Source organism: Eptesicus fuscus, chromosome 5 (genome assembly GCF_027574615.1).
Source record: "Eptesicus fuscus isolate TK198812 chromosome 5, DD_ASM_mEF_20220401, whole genome shotgun sequence".
Taxonomy (NCBI): domain Eukaryota; kingdom Metazoa; phylum Chordata; class Mammalia; order Chiroptera; family Vespertilionidae; genus Eptesicus; species Eptesicus fuscus.
The window spans coordinates 84,559,101-84,584,794 of NC_072477.1; the positions used below are offsets into that span (position 1 = coordinate 84,559,101).

A 25,694-nucleotide genomic window follows, 5' to 3' on the forward strand; every position below is an offset into this window, starting at 1 on the left:
CCAGGCGCTGAGGGATCCGGACAGGGGCCAGATGACTCAGGCAGAGAGGGGCACGCGGGGACCCGGGGGCCCAGAGGTCAGCTGGCACCTGCCCTTCCATGCCAGACGCTCATGCTTTGATCGCTGGCCAGGCCTAGAGACCGCACCCGTGCACGAAGTTCGTGCACCAGGCCTCTAGTAGAGAAATAAAAGCTAAGTGTGAAAGCCAGAGTTTCTTTGGTAACAAAGACACTCATCTCTAGCAGCAGGCCACAAAGGCTAAAGACCAGGACTTAATCATAAGAGAGGCAGAGCTTCAAAGAAAGTTAAACTCTCAATCTGTACAGGTCTGCTACGCCAAGGCACCCATGGGAAAAGGGAAAAAATTGGAACCTTGAAAAGGGTGGGGGGGTAAGGGGATGGGTTAACTTGAAAATCCGTAATCCCCAGGTTCCCTTAAACCTGTAGTCGGCAAACTGCGGCTCACAAGCCACATTCGGCTCTTTGGCCCCTTGAGTGTGGCTCTTCCACAAAATACCATAGCCTGGGCGAGTCTATTTTGAAGAAGTGGCGTTAGAAGAAGTTTAAGTTTTAAAAATTTGGCTCTCAAAAGAAATTTCAATTGTTGTACTGTTATTTGGCTCTGTTGACTAATGAATGAGTTTGCCGACCACTGCCTTAAACCATCTCAACTTGGAGAACAAACACACATATCCTTATTAACTGCTGATGTAATAACTCTCATCAGCTAGAATGGCAGAGTACAGACCTCTGAAATTCTTTCCTTCATGAAAATAATAAGAACACTGGCAAACTTTGTAAGAATCAACTTTTTCAGAACTCTGGAAATTACAAAGGACTACAGGAAGTGTTTATTCAACAAATATGGCCGAATCTCAGTAAAAACAGCAAGCTTTGTGTTTTTATTTGCCCTGTTACCATCTACCCTTTCCCAGTTCCACATAGCCATGAAACCAACAGCCTGCAATCATAGTGGAAAATCACCAGCCAATAGAAGGGACAGAACAGGGTTGGAGTTCCTTAAAAAGTCCCATTCACAGAAAACTGTCATTACTTGCAATCTCTGGTGGCTCTCTGGAAAACTCTACTATGAAACTGTCTTTATTTGGCTGACTCTGAGCTCATCCAGTGCAAACAGCATGTTTTGTTTTTTGTTGGGTGGGGGTGCCTTTGGTGAAAAACAATCACCGGCAATTTGTCAAACATTTTGACCGCCTGAGGTGATGGACAATATTTGGGGGAAACAACAGGATAATAAAAAAAAGCTTACAAGGAAAAACTGGGGAATGAGACATCCACGGAGACTCTGGGAAGCTCCAACATATTCCTCGAAAGCCAAAAGGCCACAAACAGGCATAACCTATGCACATGCTCAGGAAATATCTGAGAAGGCACTAAACTCTTACAATTCTGACTAACCTTTAGGCTCTGAACAAGCAGGAAAAGAGAGCTAAGACAGAGTTGTTAACTGTCGGGCTGTGTCTTGAAGGCACATCCCAACACATATCTGGAGACCCACCCCCTGGAAAGCTTACATGTTCCAGATATCCAAGGAAATGTCTTACCTACTCATTAGCTTAACCAGTAGGCTAGCTGGACGGAAACTTCAGTAACCACATAGAACAACAAAAACTACAGATTTTATGGTATTAGTTCCAAAAACTCACTAAACAAACAATAATAACAAATAGCAACAATAAACAATCCTGAGAAGGGAGAATTCAATCTCTACAGTTGCTACATTTAAAATACCTAGTTTTCAACAAAAAATTATGAAGCATGAAAACAAAATATGGGAGAGGAGGAAAGGGAAGTCAATATAAACTGTCCCCGAGAAAGGCCAACACTGAATTTACTAGATTAAGACTTTTAAGTCAACTATTTTAAAAAGATTAAAACAACTATAGGAAACTATGTTTAAATAACTAAAGTAGAGTATGCGAATGATGTCTCACCAAAGTGAGAATATCAATAGACAAAAATTATTTTTTAAAGGATCAAATAGAAATTACAGAATTTGAGCAATATACTAGTAACTAAAATGAAAAATTCAATAGAGGGGCAACAGTAGATATGCACAGAGGAAGGCAACCAGCACACAGACAGTATAAATCTATTTGTTTTTAACCTTTTCTCCTGTCTGATTTAAAAGACAGTAAGCAGTAATTGAAATATGTGTTAATGAGTGTACAATAAAGATGCAATTTGCAGGATAATAACACAAAGGATGGAAAAGGAAATGAAGCTTTATAGAAACAAAGTTTTTGTATACTATTGTAATTAAAGTGCTATTAATCTAAACTAGGGAAAATGTTGACTATAATCCTCAGGACAACCATGAAGAAAACAACTAAAAAAATTACAGTGAAAGAAAAACAAGTTAAAATGATATACTGAAAATATCTATCCTACCTTATAATAGAGAAACATGCAAATTGACCGCACCTCCGCTACGCCCACGATTGGGCCAGCGGGAGGCTGGGGGCGGGGCTCCGGGTGGCCTATCCGGCCGTTGAGAAGATCAAGATGGCGGCGCCCAGTCCTCTTAGTTCCGGGGGTCCCTGGGTAGATCGCTGCCCCTGGGAGGCGAGACCTGGCTGCCCAGCCGCTCCCGGGGGTCCCTGGGGAGATCGCCAACCTGGGGGTGTGTGGCCGGGCCCAGCCAGCCTCTCCCAGGGGTCCCTGGGGAGATCGGCACCCCAGGGAGGTGAGGTGGGACTCGCCCAGCCGCTCCCAGGGTCCCTGGGAACACTGCAGGCATGTGGTTGCTGAGACCCAGACCAGGCCTCTGGCCACAGATTCATAGCTTTGCAGAGACCTAGGGCAGGGATCTGCCTCATCTGCAGAGAGACAGAGGTTCTGCAGTGCCCCCAAGATGTGGGTGGGCCCAGCCAGGGATCAAGGGGCTTGGAAGGACTCCTGGCAGAGGGGCAAGGACCCTCACCCCTGAGGCGGGGATTGAGGGGTGGTGCCACCTCAGTGGAGGGGTGCGGCACTGCAGGGTACTGGACTGACTGATGTGATTCAGAGAAGCTCCCAGTGCTAATGGGCCTCGCTCAGGCGGCCTTCACACTTCAGAGGCAGTGACTACTGCTCCTGCCTTCACCCAAAAGCAAGCTCGCTACACCCTGCCCCATGGCAGAGCATGCCTAGGCAGTGAGTGGGAAGCCTTCCACCTGCTTCGGAGAAGGGGGGGCAGTAAAAAATGGGGGGAGAGGAAAGAATGTGGAGCATCCGCAATGAAGAGGTGCTTGAGAAAGAGGCTGGGAAGCCTGACTGGAAGGTTTGTTCTGTTTGTTGGGCCGCTGCCCCTTAGGAAGCGCAAAGAGCATGGCTCTGAGGGCTTCCTGTGTGCTGAGTCAAGTTTCACAGCCAACTGGAATTGGCCTCAGTTTCCTGGTCTGTAAAATGGATGAAACGTGTCCCAGTGCCTTCACTGAGCTTTGATGGCCAATTGAGATACTATATAAAGAAAATGAGGGAAGAAGTGAGAAAGAAAAGGAAGGACAAGCAACACAAAAGAAAGACTGAAAGGAACCTGTAAACCCATTGTCACTTAAATAGGGAATATAGTCAATAGTGTTGTAATGATGGTATGATGCCAGGTGGGTACTAGAAATATCGGGGAACACTTTGTAAAGTATATGATTGTCTAACCACTATTCTGTAACTAATATAAAACCTGAAACCAATACAAAATAATGTTGAATGTAAAGAAATGAAAATTGGAGTGAAATTTTTATAAATTTCAAAGTTTAAATAAAAGCTGTAAAGGAAAGAAGGGGAGAATAAAAAGTGTTTTTCATTTTGCCACTTCATTAAAAAGACAGTTGTCTTTATGTGGTGCTTTTATACTTTTCTAAGTCATTATCTCATTTTAATTTCTGGGCAACTTAAAGACAAGATAAGTATTCCCTCCACTATTCAAAGAAAGGAAATCTTGGTGTCTGGTCCTAATGATTCAATCGTCAAGCCCTTATTGTAAAGCAGGGTTAGTAAAATTTTCTGTGCAGGGTCATATCTATACTAATAAAAGCCTTGGGGGTGATCAGGCCAGCAGGGGAGGGTATTTGGGGGCAATCAGGCCCGCAGAGGAGCAGTTAGAGGGCAATCAGGCCAGCAAGGGAGCAGTTAGGGGGCAATCAGGCAGGTAGGTGAGCAGTTAGGAGCCAGCGGTCCCTGATTGTGAGAGGAATGTCCAACTGCAGGTTTAGGCCCGATTCCACAGGGCCTAAACCTGCAGTTGGACATTCCCCGAGGGGTCCCATATTAGAGAGGGTGCAAGCTGGGCTGAGGGACACCCTCTCCAGTGCACGAATTTCGTGCACCGGGCCTCTAGTTTAACATAAAAGAAGGCAGTAATGGAAGAAGAAAGGAACAAAAGGTATCTAATCTTCAGTAGTGAGGTCTTCTCCAGGGACCCTGTTTAAATAATCTTACACACAAATCTATTCTTTATCTATTACCCTTCTCTGCTTCCCTGTTCTCTATAGCATTTATCACCATCTGAAAAACTTTATTTTCTTTCTCTACCCACTAGACTTTAAGCTGTAAGAGGGCAGGAGCTTTATTTTGTTTGTAGTTTTACTAGAGGCCTGGCCTGCGGGGATAGGCCGGAACTGGCAGTCCTACATCCCCAGGGCGCTACTCCCCTCATCCCGGCTTTGCTGTGCCTGCTGCCTCCACCTCAGTAGGCTTGCTGCCGCTCTGCTCCGCTGCGGTCTCTGCGCGCCCATCCTAGGGCAATACCAGGATGGGCAACACCTGCGCGCCCATGGGCGCCCATGACGGAGAAGCAGCCGCGGGCTTGCACTCAGTCAGTCCAGATGCCAGTCCCCATTCCAGTCCGGTCTGGATGGGGGAGGGGCGCACAGGGGGAGTGTCCGCAGGAGAGGCTCACGCGCGCCCCCACAGCAGCTCTCTCCAGCCATGAGCCCAGGAGTCTGGTGCCTGTTGGCTAGCTGAGCAGCATTCCCGCTGTGGGAGCACACTGACCACCAGGGGCAGCTCCTGCGTTGAGAGTCTGCCCCCTGGTGATCAGTGTGCATCATAGCTATCGGTCAACCGGTCACTTAGGCTTTTATATATAGAGAAGATTCCCAGTGCCTCACACATACCTACTGAGTAAGGTGCTCAATAAACAGCCAATAAATGAATAAACAAATGAACAATCAACAGAGAGAAGTCTTATAAGAAAAAGAAATGTCTCCCATTTTCAGAGTGGCCTAAAAAAAAAAGAGGTATGTGTGTACATGTACTATTTGTAGATTTGGTAGCAGGAATAAAAGAACTCCCCATCTGATGGGTTCTATTTTCTTTGTGAAGTAGGATGTAAGTAAGACATCTGCTGAGTTAGAGGGAAAGGTGGTAGGGATTAAGACTGATAGAGGGTACCAAATGCCTAGATGCTTCTGTTGAAATTAGTACTTAAATCAGATTCAAACTGTGATAAGTTTTTTTTTCTTTTTTTTTTTAAAAATATATTTTATTGATTTTTTACAGAGAGGAAGAGAGAGGGATAGAGAGTTAGAAACATCGATGAGAGAGAAACATCGATCAGCTGCCTCTTGCACACCCCCTACTGGGGATGTGCCCCGCAACCAAGGTACATGCCCTTGACTGGAATCGAACCTGGGACCCTTGAGTCTGCAGGCCGACGCTCTATCCACTCAGCCAAACCAGTCTCAGCAAACTGTGATAAGTTTGATTGGGCACTGTTGCCTTGAATCAGCAGTCACATGACTTCATGTGAACTTGTCCATCCTAATTTCATGCATTCTTGTAACTTAAACAAAAAAAGTGCTCAAACTTTAAAAAAATCAATAAAGAGAAATCAATGCCTTGAACTCAGATTTTGAAAAAAGCACCATACCTGATTAAAACAGTCTACAACCTGTAAGTACTCAATTTTTCAATTTTGTTATCAAGTAAAAGTCAATTATACCAAAAGTAGTAAAAACAGGGCCTTGAAGAGATATTTGTACATGCATGTTTTAGCAGCATATTCTTAATAGCTAAATGGTAGAAGCAACCTAGTGTCCATTCATTTGATGAATGGATAAGCAAACTATGGTGTGTTTTTCAACCTTAAAAAATAAATTCTGGCCCTAGCAGGTTTGGCTCAGCAGATAGAGCGTCGGCCTTCGAACCGAAGGGTCCTGGTTCAATTCCAGTCAAGGGTACATACCTTGTTTGCAGGCTCCTCTCCAATGCAGACCCTGGTCAAGGCGCATGCAGGAGGCAACCAATTGATTATTTCGCTGACATGGCTATTTCTCTCTGTCTTCCACTCTCTCATAAAAAAAAAATAATAATAATGAATAAATATCCTTGGATGAGGATTAAAAATATAAAAATTTTAAAAATAAAGTCATCATTTGTCATCTAAAGCATTTCTATAGAAAAATCAATAAATAAATTCTGACACATGCTACAACATAAATAAACCCTATAATGCTAAGTAAAAGAAACCAGTCACAAAAAGACAAATACTGAATGATTCCACTTATTTGAGGTACCAAGTCAAATTCATGGAGACAGAGAGTAGAATGGTAGGTGGTTGCCAGAGACTAGAGGGACTGGGGTATTTAAGTTTCAGTTTTACAAGATGAAAAGAGTTCTAGGGATGGCCTGTGGTGATGGTTGCACACTATGAACGTGTATACTTAAAAGTGTTTAAGATGATTCATTTTCTTATGTATATTTTACCACATTAAAAAAAATGTGGGAGGAAAGTCAGTTATAGTCTTGTTTTATGTATTAAACAGCATAAATGACATACCATTACTTAAAAAAATTTAACTCCTCACCCGAGGATATATTTTTTTTTATTGATTTGAGAGAGAGAGAAACAAATAGAGAGAGAGAGAGAGAGAGAGAGAGAGAGAGAGAGAGAGAGAGAAACATCAATGTGAGAAACATCAACACATGCCCCAACCAGGGGTCAAACCCACAACCTGGGTATGATCCCTGACTGGGAGTTGAACCCACAACCTACTGATACTTTTAAAGAAAAAACAAACACTTTTCTCTTTAGAGGTTGAATTTAAATCAAAAGAAATTTGTACTATATGCCATGTTTGTTTATACCAGATAGCACAACAGAAGCTAAAGTTTTGAGATACCCACTGGCTTAGAGGAGGAGACTTAAAAAACAAACAAACAAACAAACAAACAAACAAAACCTTGAACCTGGTATATAAAAAATAGGATTTAAAGATACCAGGAAAGGTGAAAACATCAACATAGAACACAGAGACACTGCAAACCAGAAAAACAGAGTATGACTAAAAGGAACAACTAAAGGAAAGCCAAGGACCTGAAGTTTATGTTAGCCTGGTAAGGTGAAAATGATAAGAATCTAGGGAGAAAGTGACCATATCCTAATGGAAGATATAAGAAAGAGAACTATGGAAAGAACTAACAGAAAACTTGAAGAAAACCAGACTCCAAAGAGTTCAGCAGGTATAGAATATTATCCTGCAGATAGCCTCAATATAAAATGGAGCATAAAGATCATAAAATATTTCTATATACCTTTTTTTTTTTAATTACAATGATGGACATCATAGGAAGTTATCTGGAGAACCCAGAGAATTATAAGCTAAGAGAACCAATTATAAACAATTAAAGACTTAAGAAAACTAATTTATGGCAAGGCTAAAGCAGATTAAAAGTCACTCAATAATTTTTAATGGAAATGAAAGCGAGTTTTAAAAAAAGGTTATTTTTTTAAAATATTTTTTTTATTGATTTTAGTGAGGAAGGAAGAGGGAGATAGAAACATCAATGATGAGAATCACTGATCGGCTGCCTCCTGCATGCCCCCAACTGGGGATCAAATGCACAACATGGACGATTGAACCTGGGACCCTTCAGTCCACCGGCCGACACTCTATCCACTGAGCCAAACCGGCTAGGGCAAGAAAAGGTTGTTTAAAAAGCTCAGAGCTACCAAACAGATAGTCAATGGTCACCAATATTTGAGGAAAGCATTAGGTAAGAAAGTAGAGAAGCAAAACAAAAAAGAAATTTGAAGGAAACCGACAATTCAGGGAAAGAAAACTTCAACAACAAAAACCTCACCATGCTAAAAAACAAAAAAAAGAAAAAACAAAATATCTTTCTTTTAAAAGTTCAAGCAAGAAAATGTTTTTACAAATTTAATAGGACTGAAAAGTATAGTTGAAGAAAATAGACCAAAAAGAGAAGGAAAAACAGGAGATAGAAGTAAAACTTTTATATCAGCAGGTCCATCATCAAATGCTCTAAGGACTTGGTATTACAATAATGCTTCTCAAAAAAAGATTAGTACTGCCTCCCCCTAGGCAATGTTTGAAATGTCTGGGACATTTCTAAATGTTGCAATAACTAATGATTTAAACTGGCATTTAATGTCCAGAAGCCAGGGTACTCAAAACCCTGCAAGCACAATACAGTCCAACACAAAAATGGTACTACCTAAATGCGTACAGTGCCCTCTAGTGAGAAATACTGGACTATGGAGTAAAAGAATTCTTTCAGTGACTAACAATATGCATTTTCATAAAATTTAATAAAACCAGGATAAACAAAAGATACCAAAACAAATCACACATATGAAAAAAGGATCAAGAATCATAACAGCAACAAACCCTTCAAAAAAGCAACACTGAAAGTCCAAAGAGAAATGCCTTTGAAATGTTGACGGCAACTTATTTCCAACCAAACTATCAAACAAGTGTGAGAATAAAGTAGACATTTAAAAAAGATTCAACGTCCTAAAATTTACCTCCTTTGCAACTTTTCTCAAGAAATTATTAGAGAACATATTTCTGCAAAACGAAGAACTAAGCCAAAAACAGATGGGGAATAAAATCCAGTGTGTGTGTGTGTGTTTTTTTTTAATGGAAGGGGATCCCAGCTGGAAAACAGCAGACATAAATTTCATAGTAGTAACTGTATAACAGGAGAACAGCAGAGGTTTCAGAATAATTACTCTATAACAAGTCTTAAGAACAAGTCTAGATCTGAGCAAGGGAATTAACAGCTCTGGAAGGCAAGTCTTCCCTACTTTACTCCCTCTATACAAGAGGCAAAACTGGCAGATAATGTTATGTGCTTGCCAGTCTGAAAACCCTGATGGATTTGTAGGACCTTTTGGAAAAATAGCAACAGATGCATATAAAATAAGTAAATAAAAAAATAAATAACTCCAAGGAAAAGAAAAAATGAACAGTAAAGGGCAAGTATTCACACAATATGCTTTCCGACTCTCAGATTATTTCCATGGTCATAAAATGTAAAAACTAGCAATTTAGTTTTATTACCTATATTGGAATATGGTGAAAGGAGATGTAGAAAGTGTGATAGGCCCTAGCCTGGTAGCTCAGTTGGTTAGAGTGTCATCCAGATATACCAAAGTTGTGCGTTCAGTACCAGGTCAGGGCACATATAAGAAGCAAACAATGAATACACGAATGGGTGGAACAACAAATCGATGTTCCTCTCTCTTTTGCTCTCAAATCAATGAATACATTTTTTTTAAAAAGTGTGATAAATCCTCAATTGCAGAGACAAGTATCGTTGTATAATTCTACTTTTTAAAAATGAGGATGGCCCTGGCTGGTGTGGCTCAGTTGGTTGAGAGTTGTCCTGTGCTCCAAAAGGTCGCTGCAGGTTAGATTCCTGATCAGGGCACATAACTGGGCTGTAGGTTCAATCCCTGTGGGGCACATACCACGGAAAGCAACAGATTGACGTTTCTCTCTCCCCATTCCTCTCTCTAAAAATAATAATTAACAAAAAGCTCATGCTCTAAAAATAATACTTCTTGGCATATAGAAAGTGCTCAATAAATATTAGCTATTTATCCGAAAGCCCATTATCAACACAGGTTTCACATCACCATTTATTTTCTTGACATCCAGTTAATTTCTGGGTTATCACATTTTTAAAAAAAATTTTCAGAGTACTAGCTTCATGAGGTCAAGGTCCTTGCTTCATTCATCATTACATACCCAACAGCCCAGCACAAAGTAGCATTCAAATATATTCACTGAATAATTATACCAGATGAATAAGACTCAAAGACTCAACATATATATATAGGGCAATCTCTATAGTATCTAGTGAGAGAAGGATAATTATAAAAATTAATAGTAACAGGGAATAAAGGGGAATGATCACGTTAAGTGTGTTTTGTGGGGGGGGGGGGGGGGATGGCAGGCATGTGAGATGAATTGAATAATGGATATACTGAATTTGAAATAGAAAGGCTAAACAGGAAGTTATAAATATGTCTGAGATATCTGGAAGCCAAAAATATAGAAGTGGTTAAGAACATGGCCTTTAGAGGCAATCTGTCCAGGTTTAAATCCAACTTCTGCTGCCTCCTAGTTGCACCATCTTGGACAGATGATTACTTAAACCTCTGGGCCCTAATATTATAGTGTCAAAAACAAAACAAGCCCAACTGGTGTGGCTCAGTGGTTGAGCATCAAGCTATGAACCAGGAGGTCACAGTTGAATTCCAGGCCAGGGCACAGGTCTAGGTTGCAGGCTCGATCTCCAGTAAGACGGCATGCAGGAGGCAGCCAATCAATGATTTGCTCTCATCATTGATGTTTCTATCTCCCTTCCTTTCTGAAATTAATAAAAACATATTAAAAACCAATCAAACAAAACAAAACAAAAACTCAACAAAGAAACTAATTGTGCCAACCTTACTGAGTTGTTTTTTAGGATTAAATGAGTAAATATTGAGGAATTAAAATGACACTTAGCAATCAGTAAATAATAAATGTTAGCTATTAACATGGTAAGTCATAGCTGAAAACCTCATTTCAAATGAAATATACAGTGGAAACAAGAAAAAAAACAGTACCATAGGTAACAACAATTATGAACAAAGAAGAGAAAACATGAAGTGGGAACAAAGAAAACATGAAGAAAAGTGATAAGTGGACCAAAGGGAAAATAGGGAATTACAGAGTAGAAGTCAAAGAAAATAAATTTTTTTTAAATATATATTTTATTGATTTTTTACAGAGAGGAAGGGAGAGGGATAGAAAGCTAGAAACATCGATGAGAGAGAAACACCGATCAGCTGCCTCCTGCACAACCCCCACTGGAGATGTGCCCGCAACCAAGTTACATGCCCTTGACTGGAATCGAACCCGGGACCTTTCAGTCCGCAGGCCGACGCTCTATCCACTGAGCCAAACCGGTTTCGGCGAAAATAAATTTTTGAGGAAGAAATAGTCAATAGCAGAAAATGCTGGTTAGGTAGATAGAGTCCGTTGTGGAATCCCTTGTCACGTCCCGCGTGTTTCAGAGATCCCGTTCGGGTCCGGTTTCTGGAGAAGGCCGCAATCAAAATGAAGAGAAGCTAGAAAAGAATCAATTTGGGAAAATGTGGGGCCAGGCGGGAGCCCACCTCTAGTGGGAGGACTGCTCCGCTTTGACCTTTGCTATCCCTTTTATTAGAGATTTGAGATACACCTATTGCCCTTAGGCAGGTAATTCCAGTAACAGACAGATGATCTTATCAGTAAGGATTTACAGGATTATTTGGTGGGGAAGTTGCCTCAGTTACCATTGTCTCAATTAGATAGGGAGTGGTTGGCTCTGACCTTTAGCTTCAAGGTTGACCAGCCTTCCCGGGTTCCCTTTTCACATAACTACCAATTGACAATGTTCGGTTTCCGGCAGTCCGTAAGAAAGCCAAAGGATTTGGCAATTTGAAGGTCAATCATCAATAGGAGAAAAAAACAGCATTCTACAAAGTGCTTAAGTGGGTATTAAGGAATGAGTAGGGAGCAACAAGGCAAACTATAAAGCAGGGTTAAGGGGTAAATGCAGGAGAAAAAAATTCTAGGTTAGTGATCCCTGGACCAGAAATTTTCAACCTTTTTCATCTCATGGCACACATAAATTACTAAAATTCTGTGGCACATCAAAAAAAAAAAAATTTTTTTTGCCGATCCAGCAAGAAAAAATAGGTATAATTTTGTTGTTGTTATTCATTCTCACCTGAGGATATTTTTTAGAGTGAGTAGAAGGGAGGCAGGAAGTGGAAGGAGGGAGGTGGAGAGAGTAAGACAGAAACATCAATGTAAGAGAGACATATCGATTGATTGCCTCTAGCATATGCCCCAATCAGGGCCGGGGATCAAACCTGCAACCCAGGTGCGTGCCCTTGAACAGGAATCAAACCCAAGACCTTTCGGTTCATGGGCTGACATTCTGACCAGTGAGCCACACTGGCCAAGGCAAAATACGTATAATTTTGATTCATTCACACCGAACGGCTATTGTTGTATTGGCTATTGTCATTTTTTCCACTTGACAATCTAAGGGAAAAGAGGTCAGTTGCCCCTAACTAAGTAGTCAGGTATTGCATGTTTTATTTTTATTTTTATTTTTATTGATTTCAGAGAGGGAGATAGAAACATCAATGATGAGAATCACTGATCGGCTGCCTCCTGCATGCTCCCTACTGGAGGATCAAGCGTGCAACTTGGGCATGTGCCCTGACCGGGAATCGAACCATGACCTCCTGGTTCATCAATGGACACTCCACCACTAAGCCACACCGGCCGGGCTTGGTATTGCATGTTTTAAAAATTCTTGAGGTACATCAGCTGAAAATTGCTACTCTAGACTTTTGGTTTCCAAGGCTTTCAAAAAGAAACAGGGAGAATGACATAAGACTGTAAACTCTTAATCCTATCGAGTAAAATATTTTTTACTCTGTTGTCACCATCATTTGAAATAGGAAACTACATAACAGTATTTCATAGTAGAATCATAAAAATGCTGTAATAGAAGAGGCACCGGAACTTCCAAATCATCATTCTTGACTACCCTAAGAAAATGCTGACAATAAAGGGAAGAGTGCAGGGGAAACAAAATTCTTCCCCTTTAATTAAAAATGAAGAAATAAATTAAAAAAAGAGAAGAAATCAAGTTACATGTGAGCAAAATATGCACAACAGGGTAAGATTGTTAGGTAGCAATATCTGTAGTGTAATGACAAGTCTATATGCCAGTGTGTGCAAACACAAACACTAATTAAAACTTTTATATTTGCTGAAGAATTAGCAGTTTTAGAATACAAATTCCTGGACTATATTTTCTGTGTATTATCTATAGCATATTTTTATAGTTGACAAACAGTATATATGCCATAAGTTAATTTTTTATTACATACTAACTATAGAAAAAATATAAGGACATGTTTGCAATATACATGAACTACACTTGATACATCATGGGGGCTCAAAAGAATTTTCTTGAAATGTACTGAGGTGATGCCACACGATGGAAGACAAAGAATTACCGGACAGACTCCATTTCCATGAAAAATGCTAAGATGACCATGTAACACAGTGGTTATAAGCGTGGTCACAAGAACACAGGCTTCGAATTCAGACAAACCTGGGTTCATGTGTCAACTGCAACACTTTATAGCTGGGTGACCTTGGCAGTTATTTAACCTAAATTTGTCTCATCTGTAAAACAGGAATGGTATGTGCATAAGGTTGTAATGCTGATTAAAGGGCAGTTATTACTAGGTGTACTGGTTAATAATGCAGGTTTTGTCATCTAAGAAAACACGATAATTTCAAGAGAAACATCAAAAGTGCTTTATTCAAAGTAATGTCCATCCCTAGCTACACATTTCCCCATCTTTAGGTAACGTGTGGATACCGTCCCAATAGAACTTTTCTTGTTTTGAGGCAAACCATCCAGAGACCCAATTTTCCATTTCTTCATATGTTTTGAAGTGCTGCTCAGAAAGTGCGTGCGTCATCGATCGGTACAAGTGGTGATCTGAAGGAGCAAGGTCTGGTGAATACAGCGGGTGGGTTAATACTTCCCAGGCAAGATCTTTTAACGTGTCTTTAACTGGTTTTGAAGTGTGTGATGGTGCGTCATCATGAAGCAAAATTACTTTGCTGTGTCTTCTGGCACATTCTGGTGGTTTCACAATCAAACTGTGGTTCAAATTGATTATTTTTTGTTGGTATCGATCAGTATTAATGTTTCACCTGGTTTTAGAAGCTCATAATACACCACACCTTCCTGATCCCACCAAACGCAGAGCATTGTCTTCTTTCCAAAGAGATTTGGCCTTGCAGTCGATGTTGATGGTTGACCTGGATCAACCCATGATTTTGTGCGTTTGGGATTCTCAAAATAAATCCACTTTTCATCACCAGTCACAATTCGATGTAAAAAAGACTTTCTTTCGTGCCGCTGAAGCAACATTTTACCGATGACTTTTCGATTTTCTATTTGTCTTTCGTTCAGTTGATGTGGCACCTATTTTCCTTCCTTTAAAATCTTTCACATTGCCCTAACCGGTTTGGCTCAGTGGATAGAGCGTCGGCCTGCAGACTGAAAGGTCCCAGGTTCAATTCCAGTCAAGGGCATGTACCTGGGTTGCGGGCACATCCCCACTAGGAGGTGTGCAGGAGGCAGCTGATAGATGTTTCTCTCTCATCGATGTTTCTAACTCTATATCCCTCTCCCTTCCTCTCTGTAAAAAAAAAAAAATCTTTCGCATCGCTTGTAAACGATTGGAAATTGTTTGCTGAGCAACTTTTAATCTTTCTGCAAGTTGTTTTTGAGTTTGACACGCATCTTCATCCAATAATGCTTGTTATAGTTGGTCTTCAAACTTTTCCAGTTGACCTGGACGTTCTTTGTCTTTCACATCGAAATCATCACTTTTAAAGGGTTTTAACCAGCATTCACAAGTATCTTGAGATGGAGCATGTTCACCATAAGCTTCCCGAAGTATACAATAACTTTTTCTTCAAAATAAAGTAATGAATTAAAACTTCCCGCAAATGCTCTTTGTTTTTTGGCACAAAATTCAACATTTTGAAGCGTAAAAATACCTATGATGTTAACACCTTCAGCAAATTTGACATATGAAGTTTTGAAGCTTGTTGTCAATACAACAAATAGCATACATATCAAATTGCATATATATCAACATATGTGTAACTCCATCTATTGAAAAAAATCCGCATTATTAACCGCTACACCTAGTATTTTTATACTAGAGGCCTATTGCACGAATTCGTGCACCAGTGTGGTCCCTGGGCCTGCCCTGTGGGATTGGGCCGAAACTGGCTGTCATCCCCTGAGGGGTCCCGGATTGCAAGAGGGAGCAGACCAGGCCAAGGGACCCCACTGGTGCACAATTGGGGCCGGGGAGGGACACAGCTGGAGAGGGACTGCAAGGGGGGGCTCCAGGGTGTGTCTGGCCCTTCCAGCAGCAGCCTAACCTACTGGTCAGAGCATCTGCTCCCTGGTGGTCAGTGCACGTCATAGCGACTGGTCCACCAGTCGACTGTCTGCCTCCTGGTGGTCAGTGCATGTCATAGCAAGTGGCTGAGTGGCCTTAGCATATCATTAGCATATTACACTTTGATTGGTTGAACGGCCAACCAGTCGACCCGACACTTAGCATATTAGGCTTTTATTATATAGGAAAACATGAATTGCCAAAATCGTACAAAGTCCCTTTTTTCCAAGTTCTAGGCCAAATCTCTGGAGGATGAGGCAGAAACCTGCTTTTTTTTTTTTTAAGTTTTACAAGTGATTCCGACTGGCATTTTTGTTCAGAATTCACTGTCCTACAGCCTTACTAACAAATATTTTAATACAAGGTAAGGCACCCATACAAAGATAAAAAGAGCTTTAAGACATGAACCTTTGGTTAGTTCCAAGTTTCTAAAACAGGGCTTTACCCCAAATTCCTTTTAGAATGGAAAATAACATACTGCAAAATTCCAATTTAAAATCTTTCAAAGTCAATGAGGACATGGTTCCATATTAAAATTTCACATTAAAATTAGGTATATCTTTGCCTCTTCATATTAATTATTGAACAGTTTCATATGTATAAATGAACAGTGTACCCAAGACTATATACAATATGTAGGCTCTTATTTGTTATCTTTCTTAAAATAAAAGTTTACAGTTGAAATCCACTGATTCATCACTTAAATACCCCCAATAAATTTTTATTCAACACATACATTTTAAAATGTGCACAATTTTATTAAAGACTGAACATACTTAAAGCAAATTCAACATTGCAGAAGCAAACCTGAAACCCTATTAACTAAGTAACCCAATAAAACATTTTAGAGAAATGTATAGAATAAAAGCATATGAACATAATCATGAACATTTTATTTTAAAAAAATTATCAGTATGAAATAATGAAAATCCCTGGAAAAAATTAAGAGCCTAGAGACCCTGCAGAACTTCTTCAAAATAAGCAAGCAATCAAGCAAGCAAACAAACAAACAAAAAGCAGCACTTAGAATGGCTATATCAGAACTAATATGCCAAGAATAGATCAACTGAAAGCAAACAAGCAAGTAAAAGGAATCTTCCTTTAAAGACGTTTATGTTACTGTCAAGGAAAAAACTAGATGAGCAAACAAGGACTAGGGTAGACAACATAGACCTCACTAATGTATGTACTTAAATTACTGAAGCTTATAAATGAGTAATGCAACTGCTAAGTTGAAAAGTGGTAGAATCCAAGCTTTTGTGCAACAGTACAAAGTTCATAAACACTATTTTGGACTGGTGAAGTCTTCAGTGAGCCCAAACTTCGGTGCATTTGCTAATGCAATTTTTTTAAAATAAATGCCTCACTATCTTCACTCACACATAATATTAAGTTTGCAACCTGATGTGGTAGAAAGTTGTATATCAGCAGAATTCTTATAAATCCCAGGTATTTTAAAGCAGACTATACATACAGAAGTTTTAAAAAATAGACAATGATGACAAACTTTTTGAAAGCGCTATAATATATCAAAGCGCAATCCTAAAACATTGAATTCACTAACAGGTGTTAATTTATAATTAACTTTTTCAAAACTTGATAAGTGTCAAAATATATAACTAATCTTACCCTTTACCCACTCTGTAGAATCAAATAAAAGTTTGCTAGTTCAAAATCAAACCGAATATATGTGGATACCCATATATATTTCTTTGAGGACACCCTAAGTTAATCCAAAACTCCTTCTTTAAACACATTCTCTTGACTATTCACCGTAGGCATATACATCAGTGAATAATACTGCTGACATTCTAAATATACTAGTATATACATATCAATCTGAAGAACAGGTGCAACACTATTTAGATAACATGCTTTTTCCCCCCCTCCTAAGCCTATTTTTGACATGGAAATGATTTAAAAATAAACACAAGTACCCCCAAATGTTGAACAATCCTTTTAACAATATGTAACCATTCTGAAATCCAAGACACAAGCCCTTAAATTACCAACATCTTCCAAGATGGGTAAACCGGCCCATCCAAGTTTCACCTTCATTATGAAGGTCCTGAGGATATATAAAGTTGCTTCCCCTCTGTGAGTTAGTAAACTGAGATAAAAACATTTTACTCCCAGCTAATATTCTTTTTCTCAGTCGTTTCACAAACACAACACAGATAATCTAGTTTGGTTCTTACAGGTAAAGAGGAGGGTGGAGGAGGGGGAGACCTGATGAAGGGCACCCTAAAAAGCCTCCGGCTTCCCAGTACAGGCATACTTCGTTTTATTGCGCTTCGCTTTATTTCTTCAGATTCTGTGCGGTTTTTTTTTTTTTTTGTTTTTTTTTTTACAAACTGAAAGCAAGACCCTCCACCAGCAAAAACATTGCCACTTGCTTGCATGCAGTGGTCTGGGACCGAACTCGCAATATCTCCAAGATATGCCTGTATGGGAAAGGCTGGATGAGTCAGTCCCTAAACTAAGGAAGAACTGACGGGGGAATGAATCCAAGTGCATTAAGCCAGCACCCCAGGTAAGAAGGCCCTCAAAGTTGGCGGTGGGAAATGAAAACTTCCCAGGTCAGCGACGAGCCATGGTGCTTGACGGCAGCCCTGGAAGGAAGCATGGCTGTCAAGGGGCAAGTAGGTACCAACTTCAGGGGAGGGGGCCAGACGTGCCAAATCGGGAAGGGGGGTGACCCAGGAAAAGGCGGTCAAACACCCACCCCAGCCCCTCTCCTCGGGTCCTGCATCTCCAGGGGCGCACACGACACAAGAGCAGACTCGGTGCTCAGCAGCCCACGCCGGGCTCTCCCCCCCAGAGAGGCGCTCGGCGCTCAGCCCCCAGCCCGGGAGCCCGGCAGGCCGCCTCCGGGAGCCCCCGCAGACGCCATAGTAAAAGCCAAAATGGCTGCCCCGAGGAAGCCCGCACCGCGCCGCTAGCGAGGGCTGGGGAAGCAAGCTTCTGCGGGAAACGGGGGAGGAGGACTCTCGGAAGACCCGTGGCCAGGACCGACGCCTCCCGAGCCGCACAGGTAGGTCCCTCTGGTCGGCCCCAGGCCGCGGGCTCCCTCCGAGGAAAGTCCCGCTCCCACCCCCACCGGGAGCCCCGCCGCCGCAGCCGTCCCGCACACCGACCCCGGCCAGGTACCTGCAGCTCGGCCCGCTCCACCTCCCAGTGCGCCCGCTCCATCTCGAACCGAGCCCACTCGTGCTGGATGTAGTGCAGGATCCCCGGGATGGTGTACTGCTGCGGCCGGGACAGCTCGGGGCCTGCCGCGGGACCCGCGCCCTCGGCGGCGGGAGGGCCCCCGCTGCCCGCCGCGCCATTGCCCCCCGGCGAAAGGCTCATGTTTCCCCCGGGTCCCTGCTGCTGCCGCGGAGGGGCCGCCATCCCCGGGCCGCCTCCACCGCCTCCCGCGAGCTCGTCCATTGTGTGTGGGGCCCCGGCCGGGGCGCAGGGCGAGACGCCGACCGCCGCTGGGGAAAGGGCCGGGGCGGGGGGCCCCGCGCGGGCGGCCGGGCGGAGGCCGGCTGGGAGCGGGGCGGGGAGGGGATGGTTGCTGTATGTCTGCCGTGGGTCAGAGCAGGGAGCTGCCGGCCGCCGCCATTACAGTCCCTCCTCCATCTGCCCGTCTCACTCACTCACTTTAGGGAAAGGGGGGCCGCGGCGGGAGGGGGAGGGGCAGGTTGGGGGAAGGAGATGGACGTAGGGCCGCCCCCCGCGCTGCATGCCGGGTAGAGAACGCCGCTGCCGTCGCACGCCTGGCGGCCAAATAGAGTGCGGCCTCACCCCACGCAGGCGCGTTGAGGGCGCGGTCGGGCCGGCTCCGCCGTTGGGGGCGGAGAAAGAGCGGGCCCCGCCCCCACGCCCGCCCGCTCCCGGACTCGCTCCGGGCGTCCTGCGGCCGGGACCGCACGGAGGGCTACGGACTCCGACTTCCCAGCGACGTTCCCCTCGCTCGGCCAGGCCCACGCGCCGCCCTCCCCCGAGGGCCTCCGCGGCGAGCCTGCCTCGGCGCTGTGGAGCCTCGCTGGTCGCCCCGGCCGGCCGCCGCAGCCCGGATTCCTGGCGTTTCTCTGGCATTCCTGGCGCGCTTCGGGCGGCCGTCCCCGCGTGGCGGGCCTCGTCCTGTCCCTCGCTCCGCTCCGCTCCCAGCGCCCGGCAGGCCCCGGGGCTGGGGGGCCGTCTCCTTTTGGCCGACAGCCCAGGTCCTTGCGGTGATTCCCGGCCAGCGCTCCGAGCCCGGCTTGGGTCCCGATTCTGTGTTCGCGGGCGCCCGTCGCAGCTGGTTCCGCTTTGCCTCCCTCGTTCTTATTTCCGGGATGGGGTTCGGTTTGGGGTTTGGGGGAGCAGCGCAGGATATACTGTTTTCTTTTATGTTTTTAGTGTGTGTTTGTTTTCCGTGAGAGATGGGGAGGTAGTGAATCAGTTTAGATCTTTAGCCGGTGGAGAAAGATAACGGAGAAGGAGACTGACTAACAATTTGTTGTTTTACAAGGGAATGAGTTTACACGTATTTCATTCCTACCAGAATCTTTGGATGGAAATAAGAAATAAATGCATCGTGAACGAAACTTCGAGTCCTAGATGAATGGCTAAAGATGCTTTCTTGGGTCATTAAATGTTATTTGAGCGAGTATAATGGACACGTAAGAGACAAGGTGAAACCTTTTAAGAACCATAGTGTGTATTATGTGATGAGGTTGCCAGGAAACATCTTTACTGAACTGTAAGTTTCTAAGTTAATATAGCTAATAACCATTTAGTTGAAAAATAGGACAAAAATAATACTTAACAGCATAACAAGGAAAGGAGGTTTGTAATTATAGTTATGCAGGAAAATTGCATATAAAATTGATAGCAATTTTTTTCTTCTACAAACAAAATTTTCACTATGGAATATATAGGATCACTCAGAGTGTAATTTCTTTTTCTTCTTTTTTTTAAAAATTTTTTGTACATTTTTTAAAATTTCTTTATTGATTAAGGTGTCACATATTTGTCCTCATCCCCCCATTCCCATCCCACACCCCTCCCCACGGATGCCCCCACCCCCCTGTTGACCTTAACCATTGGTTAGGCTCATATGCATGCACACAAGTCCTTTGGTTGATCTCTCCCCTTACCCCCACCCTCCTCTACCCTCCCCCGGAGGCCCGACAGTCTGATCGATGCCTCCTTGTTTCTGGGTCTGTTCTTGTTCATCAGTCTATGTTGTTCATCATTTCCCCTAGATGAGTGAGATCATGTGATACTAGAAATACACTTAGAAGAACCAAAAATGAGACAAGCAATAATGGTTATGCTGACAGGCAAATGAATCAGTCTGTAGTGAGTTTCTTTCTGGGCCAACAGTTCTTTTGAGACCCAATTTCAATGTCAAACAGTCTTCTTTTTTTTTTTTTTTGAATATTTATAAGAGTTTATTTGAGCCAAGCTGACAACATATGCTGGGGAGCAAGAGCTCAAATGCTCACACTTAGGGTATAATTTCAAAGAGATAAAGTAATACACCTTATTCTATCATATCTATTCTACTGTTATTATAGTTTAATGGAAAGCAGACTGGACTTGTTGCTCATGGTGCCGTTTTATTTATATATGAAATGAGGTCTTAGGTTACAGTATTAAGGATTATTTCTCCATTTTATAGTGACTAACCTTCAATCTGCTTATGTGGCACCCCTGCCCTCTTCCCCCCCCCCCCTCATTTCTTTTTAAGGGGCCTCATAGCACATAAAAGTCCGAAATCCCTGCTGCTTCAAGACCTGTATACCACAAGAAACACTTGTTAGAGAGTGTGGTTGACCACCATGATGTCATCAAAAGCAGAACTTGCACAGTTATATTTCCCACTGGTACCTCAAGCTCAAGTAAAGACTGGGTTTCTCATTGTTATTTTCCTCCCCATTCACTTTCAGAAAACCAAAAAACTGCTCCTCTTCTGTTATCTATTTCCTTAAGTGCACTACATCCAAACCCGAGGCCTGGCAGTCATTCTAATACCTTTCTTTCACTCAGCCCCCACACCCAATCTCTTCCACAGTAACATCTTTCATTTCTATTCCATTATCTTCACGTCTTAGTTTAAACCTCCCTACCTCTATTCTCCCCTCACTTCCCACTACCACTAATGCCTGAGCAATCTTCAAAAGGCCGATCTGATCATGTCATTCTCTATTTAAAATCTTTTAGTGATCACCAGATTTAGAATAAAACACATATTTTAGTATAGCATATAAAGGTCCTTTAAATTCTAGAGGCTCCTGTCACCAAATCTAACATCACACCATCATGGCACCGTATTCTCTCCAGCCAAACGGCACTGTTTTGGGTTCCTCAAATGCATAAAGATGTTTCATTTCAAAGGAATTTAACACATGCTGTGCCCCAGTGCCTTTCCTTACCTTCTTCCCTCAAAACTCAGCTCAGGAATTAATTCCTCCAAGAAGCTTTCCAAATCTCTGAATTATGTAGAGACCCCATCCTAATATTCTCATGCTTTTCTCCTATTATTACAATATTAAATTGTCTATATACTGATCAGTGACACTCACACTAGCACCTGCACATAACAGGTACTGCAAATCTTTGCTTTACTCATTTATTTGTTAAAAAGTTCTCGATAGGCTACTATTTTTCAGATACTCTGCCAGTCCCTGATGATCCACTGTGAACCAAGCAGACGTAATCTCTCCCCTCACATACGTTCCATTCTAGTTTTAGGCAAGCACCAGCCACCCTGCCTTCCTCAATATCTGTCCAGATGTGTCTTAAAACTCTTTCAAAATTTGTACTATGCTCCCTATTTGAAGAATTTCTATTGACCATCCTACATTCACTTTATTATTATTTTTTAATCCTCACCCAATGATATTTTTTCCTTTGATTTCTAGAGAGAGTGGAAGGACGGGAGGAGGGGGAGAGCAAGAAACATCGATGTGAGAGAGACACATCCATTGGTTGCCTCCCGCACTTGCCCCTGCTGGGTCTGGGAAACCTCCAGCCAAGGTATTGGCCCTTGACCAGAAGCCCATGCTCTAACCACTGAGCAAAACTGGCCAGGGCTATATTCACTTTATAGTTTCATATTTATTTTTTCTATCACCATTTATACCCTCTATGCCCTCTTCCACATCCACCCACCTCATCCCCATGCAATCACCACACTTGTCTATGTCCATGAATTCTCTCTTTTCTTTTTTGCTCCATCCCCCACCATTAAATATCTATATTAATATGCCCTAACCAGTTTGGCTCAGTGGATAGAGCGTTGACTTGCGGACTCAAGGGTCCCAGGTTCGATTTCAGTCAAGGGCATATACCTTGGTTGCGGGCACATACCCAGTAGGGAGTGTGCAGGAGGCAGCTGATCGATGTTTCTTTCTCATCGATGTTTCTAATTCTATCCCCTCTCCCTTCCTCTCTGTAAAAAATCAATAAAATATATTTTTAAAAAAAATAAATAAACATCTACATTAATACAAGAGGAACATGCATATTGACTGTCCCCGCCCCCCCCCCGCTACACCCACCAGCCAATCAGGAGCAAGTATGCAAATTAACCCAACAAAGATGGCAGCAGCCACAGAGCTGGAGTGAGAAGGAGGCTTGGGTTGCCCCCGGTGACGGAGGAAGCCAAGCTTCCCGCCCACCCTGGCCACTGCCCAAGGAGGGGGTGGGAGCCTGGATCGCCGGGGGCGTGGCCAGCCTGAAAACGGCCCTCAGCCCCTTACCCAGGCTGGCCAGGCACCCCAGTGGGGACCCCCACCCTGAAGGGAGTGTGGCTAACCTGAAAACAGCCCTCAACCCCTCACCCAGGCTGGCCACGCCCCCATGGAGTGAGAGTCCCTGCTTGGGGGCCTGGCCAGCCTGCAAACAGCCATCAGCCCTTCACCCAGGCTGGCCAGGCACCCCAGCGGGAACTCCCACCTTGAAGGGGGTGTGGCCAGCTTGAAAACAGCCCTCAGCCCCTCACCCAGGCTGGTCATGCTCCCCCCCCCCCCCCAGCAGGGACCCTCACTCCATGGGGTCGTGGCCAGCCTGCAAACCACCACAGGACCCTCACCCAGGCCGCCCCACGCCCCAAGGGAACCCCCACCCTGATCCGGGACACCCTTCAGGGCAAACCAGCCGGCCCCCACCCGGTGCACCAGGCCTCTATACTAATAAAAGGGTAATATGCTAATTAGACTGGGAGACCGTCCAGGAGACCTTTCGGATGTCATTCTGAACAAAGCCATGGTGGCGGGGCTAAGGTAGAGGTGGTTAGAGGCCAAGAGGGGAGGGCAGTTGTGGGTGATCAGGCCAGGATGGGACAGCAGTTGTGGGTGATCAGGCCTGCGGGGGGGGCAGTTGGGGGTGAGCAGACCAGCGGGGGGGGGGAGGGCAATTGGGGGCAAGCAGGCCGTCAGTGGGGGTCAGTTGGGGGTTATCAGGATGGAGGGGGCAGTTTGGAGTGAGCAGGCCAGCAGGGAGGCAGTTGGGGGTGAGCAGGCCAGTGGGGAGGGGAGGTGGGGGTGAGCAGGCTGTCAGGGGGGGCAGTTGAGAGCGAGCACACTGGCACGGGGGGCATTTGGGGTGATCAGGCTGGTGGGGGGCATTTGGGGGCAAGCAGGCCGGTGGCAGAGGGCAGTTGGGTGGGAGCAGGCCGGCAGGCAGAGTGGTTAGGGGCAATCAGGCAGGCAGGAAGGGGAGCAGTTAGGAGCCAGCAGTCCCGGGTTGCGAGAGGGATGTCCAACTGCCAGTTTAGGCCCATTCCCTGTAAACCGTCAGTAGGACATCCTTCAAGGGGTCCCAGATTTGAGAGGGTGCAGGCCGGGCTGAGGGACACACATCCCCCTCCCCCGTGCACGAATTTTGTGCACCGGGCCACTAGTTTATATATATAAAAGCCTAAGCGACCGTTCCAACGGTTGCTATGATGTGCACTGACCACCAGGGGGCAGATGCTCAACACAGCTGCCCCCTGGTGGTCAGTGCACTCCCACAACCAACTTCCTGCGGCCGGCCAACCTCCCACAGTCCCTCCCCCGGCCAATTGGCCTCAATTACCAGCCAGGCTGAGGGACCCCACCCGTGCACGAATTCATGCACTGGGCCTCTAGTGTTTTTAATAATGTCAATGCATGCCTTGGCCATGTTTTTCCCACATCATAGTCATTTATCTGCAGGATTGTCTCCTAAAGGGGCAGGACCCATGCCCCTCTTGTTCAAAGATGTAGCTCCAGTGTATAGGAAAGTGAGATCCCCAATAAATGTTTGATGAATAACTTAAATTTAAACTAAACTAATATGAATATTTTTTCCTCCCCCTCAATCATTTTTTATTAGTTTTTACTACCAGTAATCTCTTACAGTTCAATGACCAGAACTGCCCTGGATGTTGAACATAAAGGACACCAAGATTTTCTCCGTTGACAGAATATTTTTCATACTATTGACATTGTGCTTTGTGTCTATGACTCCTGAAGACACTCTGCAGTGAGCTCCTAGAATCTTGTCTTCTATAGGTAATGAGCTTTCCCAGGCATATTATCACCTACAACTCACCTAACTGGAACTCCCTGCCTACACTGTGGCTGAGTCATTGCCTCTCTTCAGTCTCTTCCTTGAAACTTCCTATTTGTTCTGTCCTTTCTTCAGTCTGTTCATCCCTCCTCAACTCCCATTGATTCTCTTGGTTTCAATGTACTACTGATGATCTTTACGAATGCCTATTTATATCTTTAATCAGTTTAGAATTTCAGGGTGCATTTTTTCTTTTCCATTAGCTAATCTTAGAAACTTGTGTGCTTATTCTATCTGATCAAAAAGGTACTTGTTGCCCTAACTGGTTTGGCTCAGTGGATAGAGCGTCGGCCTGTGGACTGAGGGGTCCCAGGTTCGATTCTGGTCAAGGGCATGTACCTTGATTGTGGGCACATCCCCAGTGGGAGGTGTGCAAGAGGCAGCTGATCGATGTTTCTCTCTCATTGATGTTTCTAGCTCTCTATCCCTCTCCCTTCCTCTCTGTAAAAAATCAATAAAATATATATATATTTTTAAAAAGGTACTTGTTATATATCCTATATATATATATATATATATATATATATATTATGTCAGCAAAAATATGTTAAGGAAGTCCAGGCTTTTAAATAAGTTCAGAGTAGTTAACACTCAGATGCCTTCTTCCCAATTATTATAAAACCTGATGTACAAAGAGTTTTAACTCTGCCTTTGAGAACTATATGATGCCCTGTAATTATTTACCTGAATATCCAGCTGACTGTGTACCTGACATCCTTCTAACAAAGAGCTCAAACTGGTTCACAAACAATTTAGTCATCTTTTTGCATCATCTGAAAAAGTTGTGATTAGTATTCTTACCTCCATGGGGAGGAGAGAA

At 43.6% G+C, this 25,694-nt stretch overlaps 2 protein-coding genes across 8 annotated transcripts in view; one reads left to right on the forward strand and one right to left on the reverse strand.

Annotated features, from left to right (window-relative positions):
• STRN3 (striatin 3) overlaps positions 1-18,943 on the reverse strand; it is a 103,222-nt gene extending 84,279 nt beyond the window's left edge. The window contains exon 1 of the mRNA XM_054716508.1: positions 18,452-18,943. Within this exon, the coding sequence (XP_054572483.1) occupies positions 18,452-18,733 (282 nt within the window). The 5' untranslated portion in view covers positions 18,734-18,943. The remainder of the gene's footprint in view (positions 1-18,451) is intronic.
• AP4S1 (adaptor related protein complex 4 subunit sigma 1) overlaps positions 17,709-25,694 on the forward strand; it is a 73,375-nt gene continuing 65,389 nt past the window's right edge. For 3 of the 7 annotated variants that reach the window (XM_054716511.1, XM_054716510.1, XM_054716517.1), the window contains exon 1: positions 18,013-18,335. The gene's annotated coding sequence lies outside the window, so the exon portion shown is untranslated. Of the gene's footprint in view, positions 17,944-18,008; positions 18,336-25,694 lie in introns of those variants that run through there. The other 4 variants (XM_054716512.1, XM_054716514.1, XM_054716513.1 and 1 more) reach the window with 3 other exon arrangements.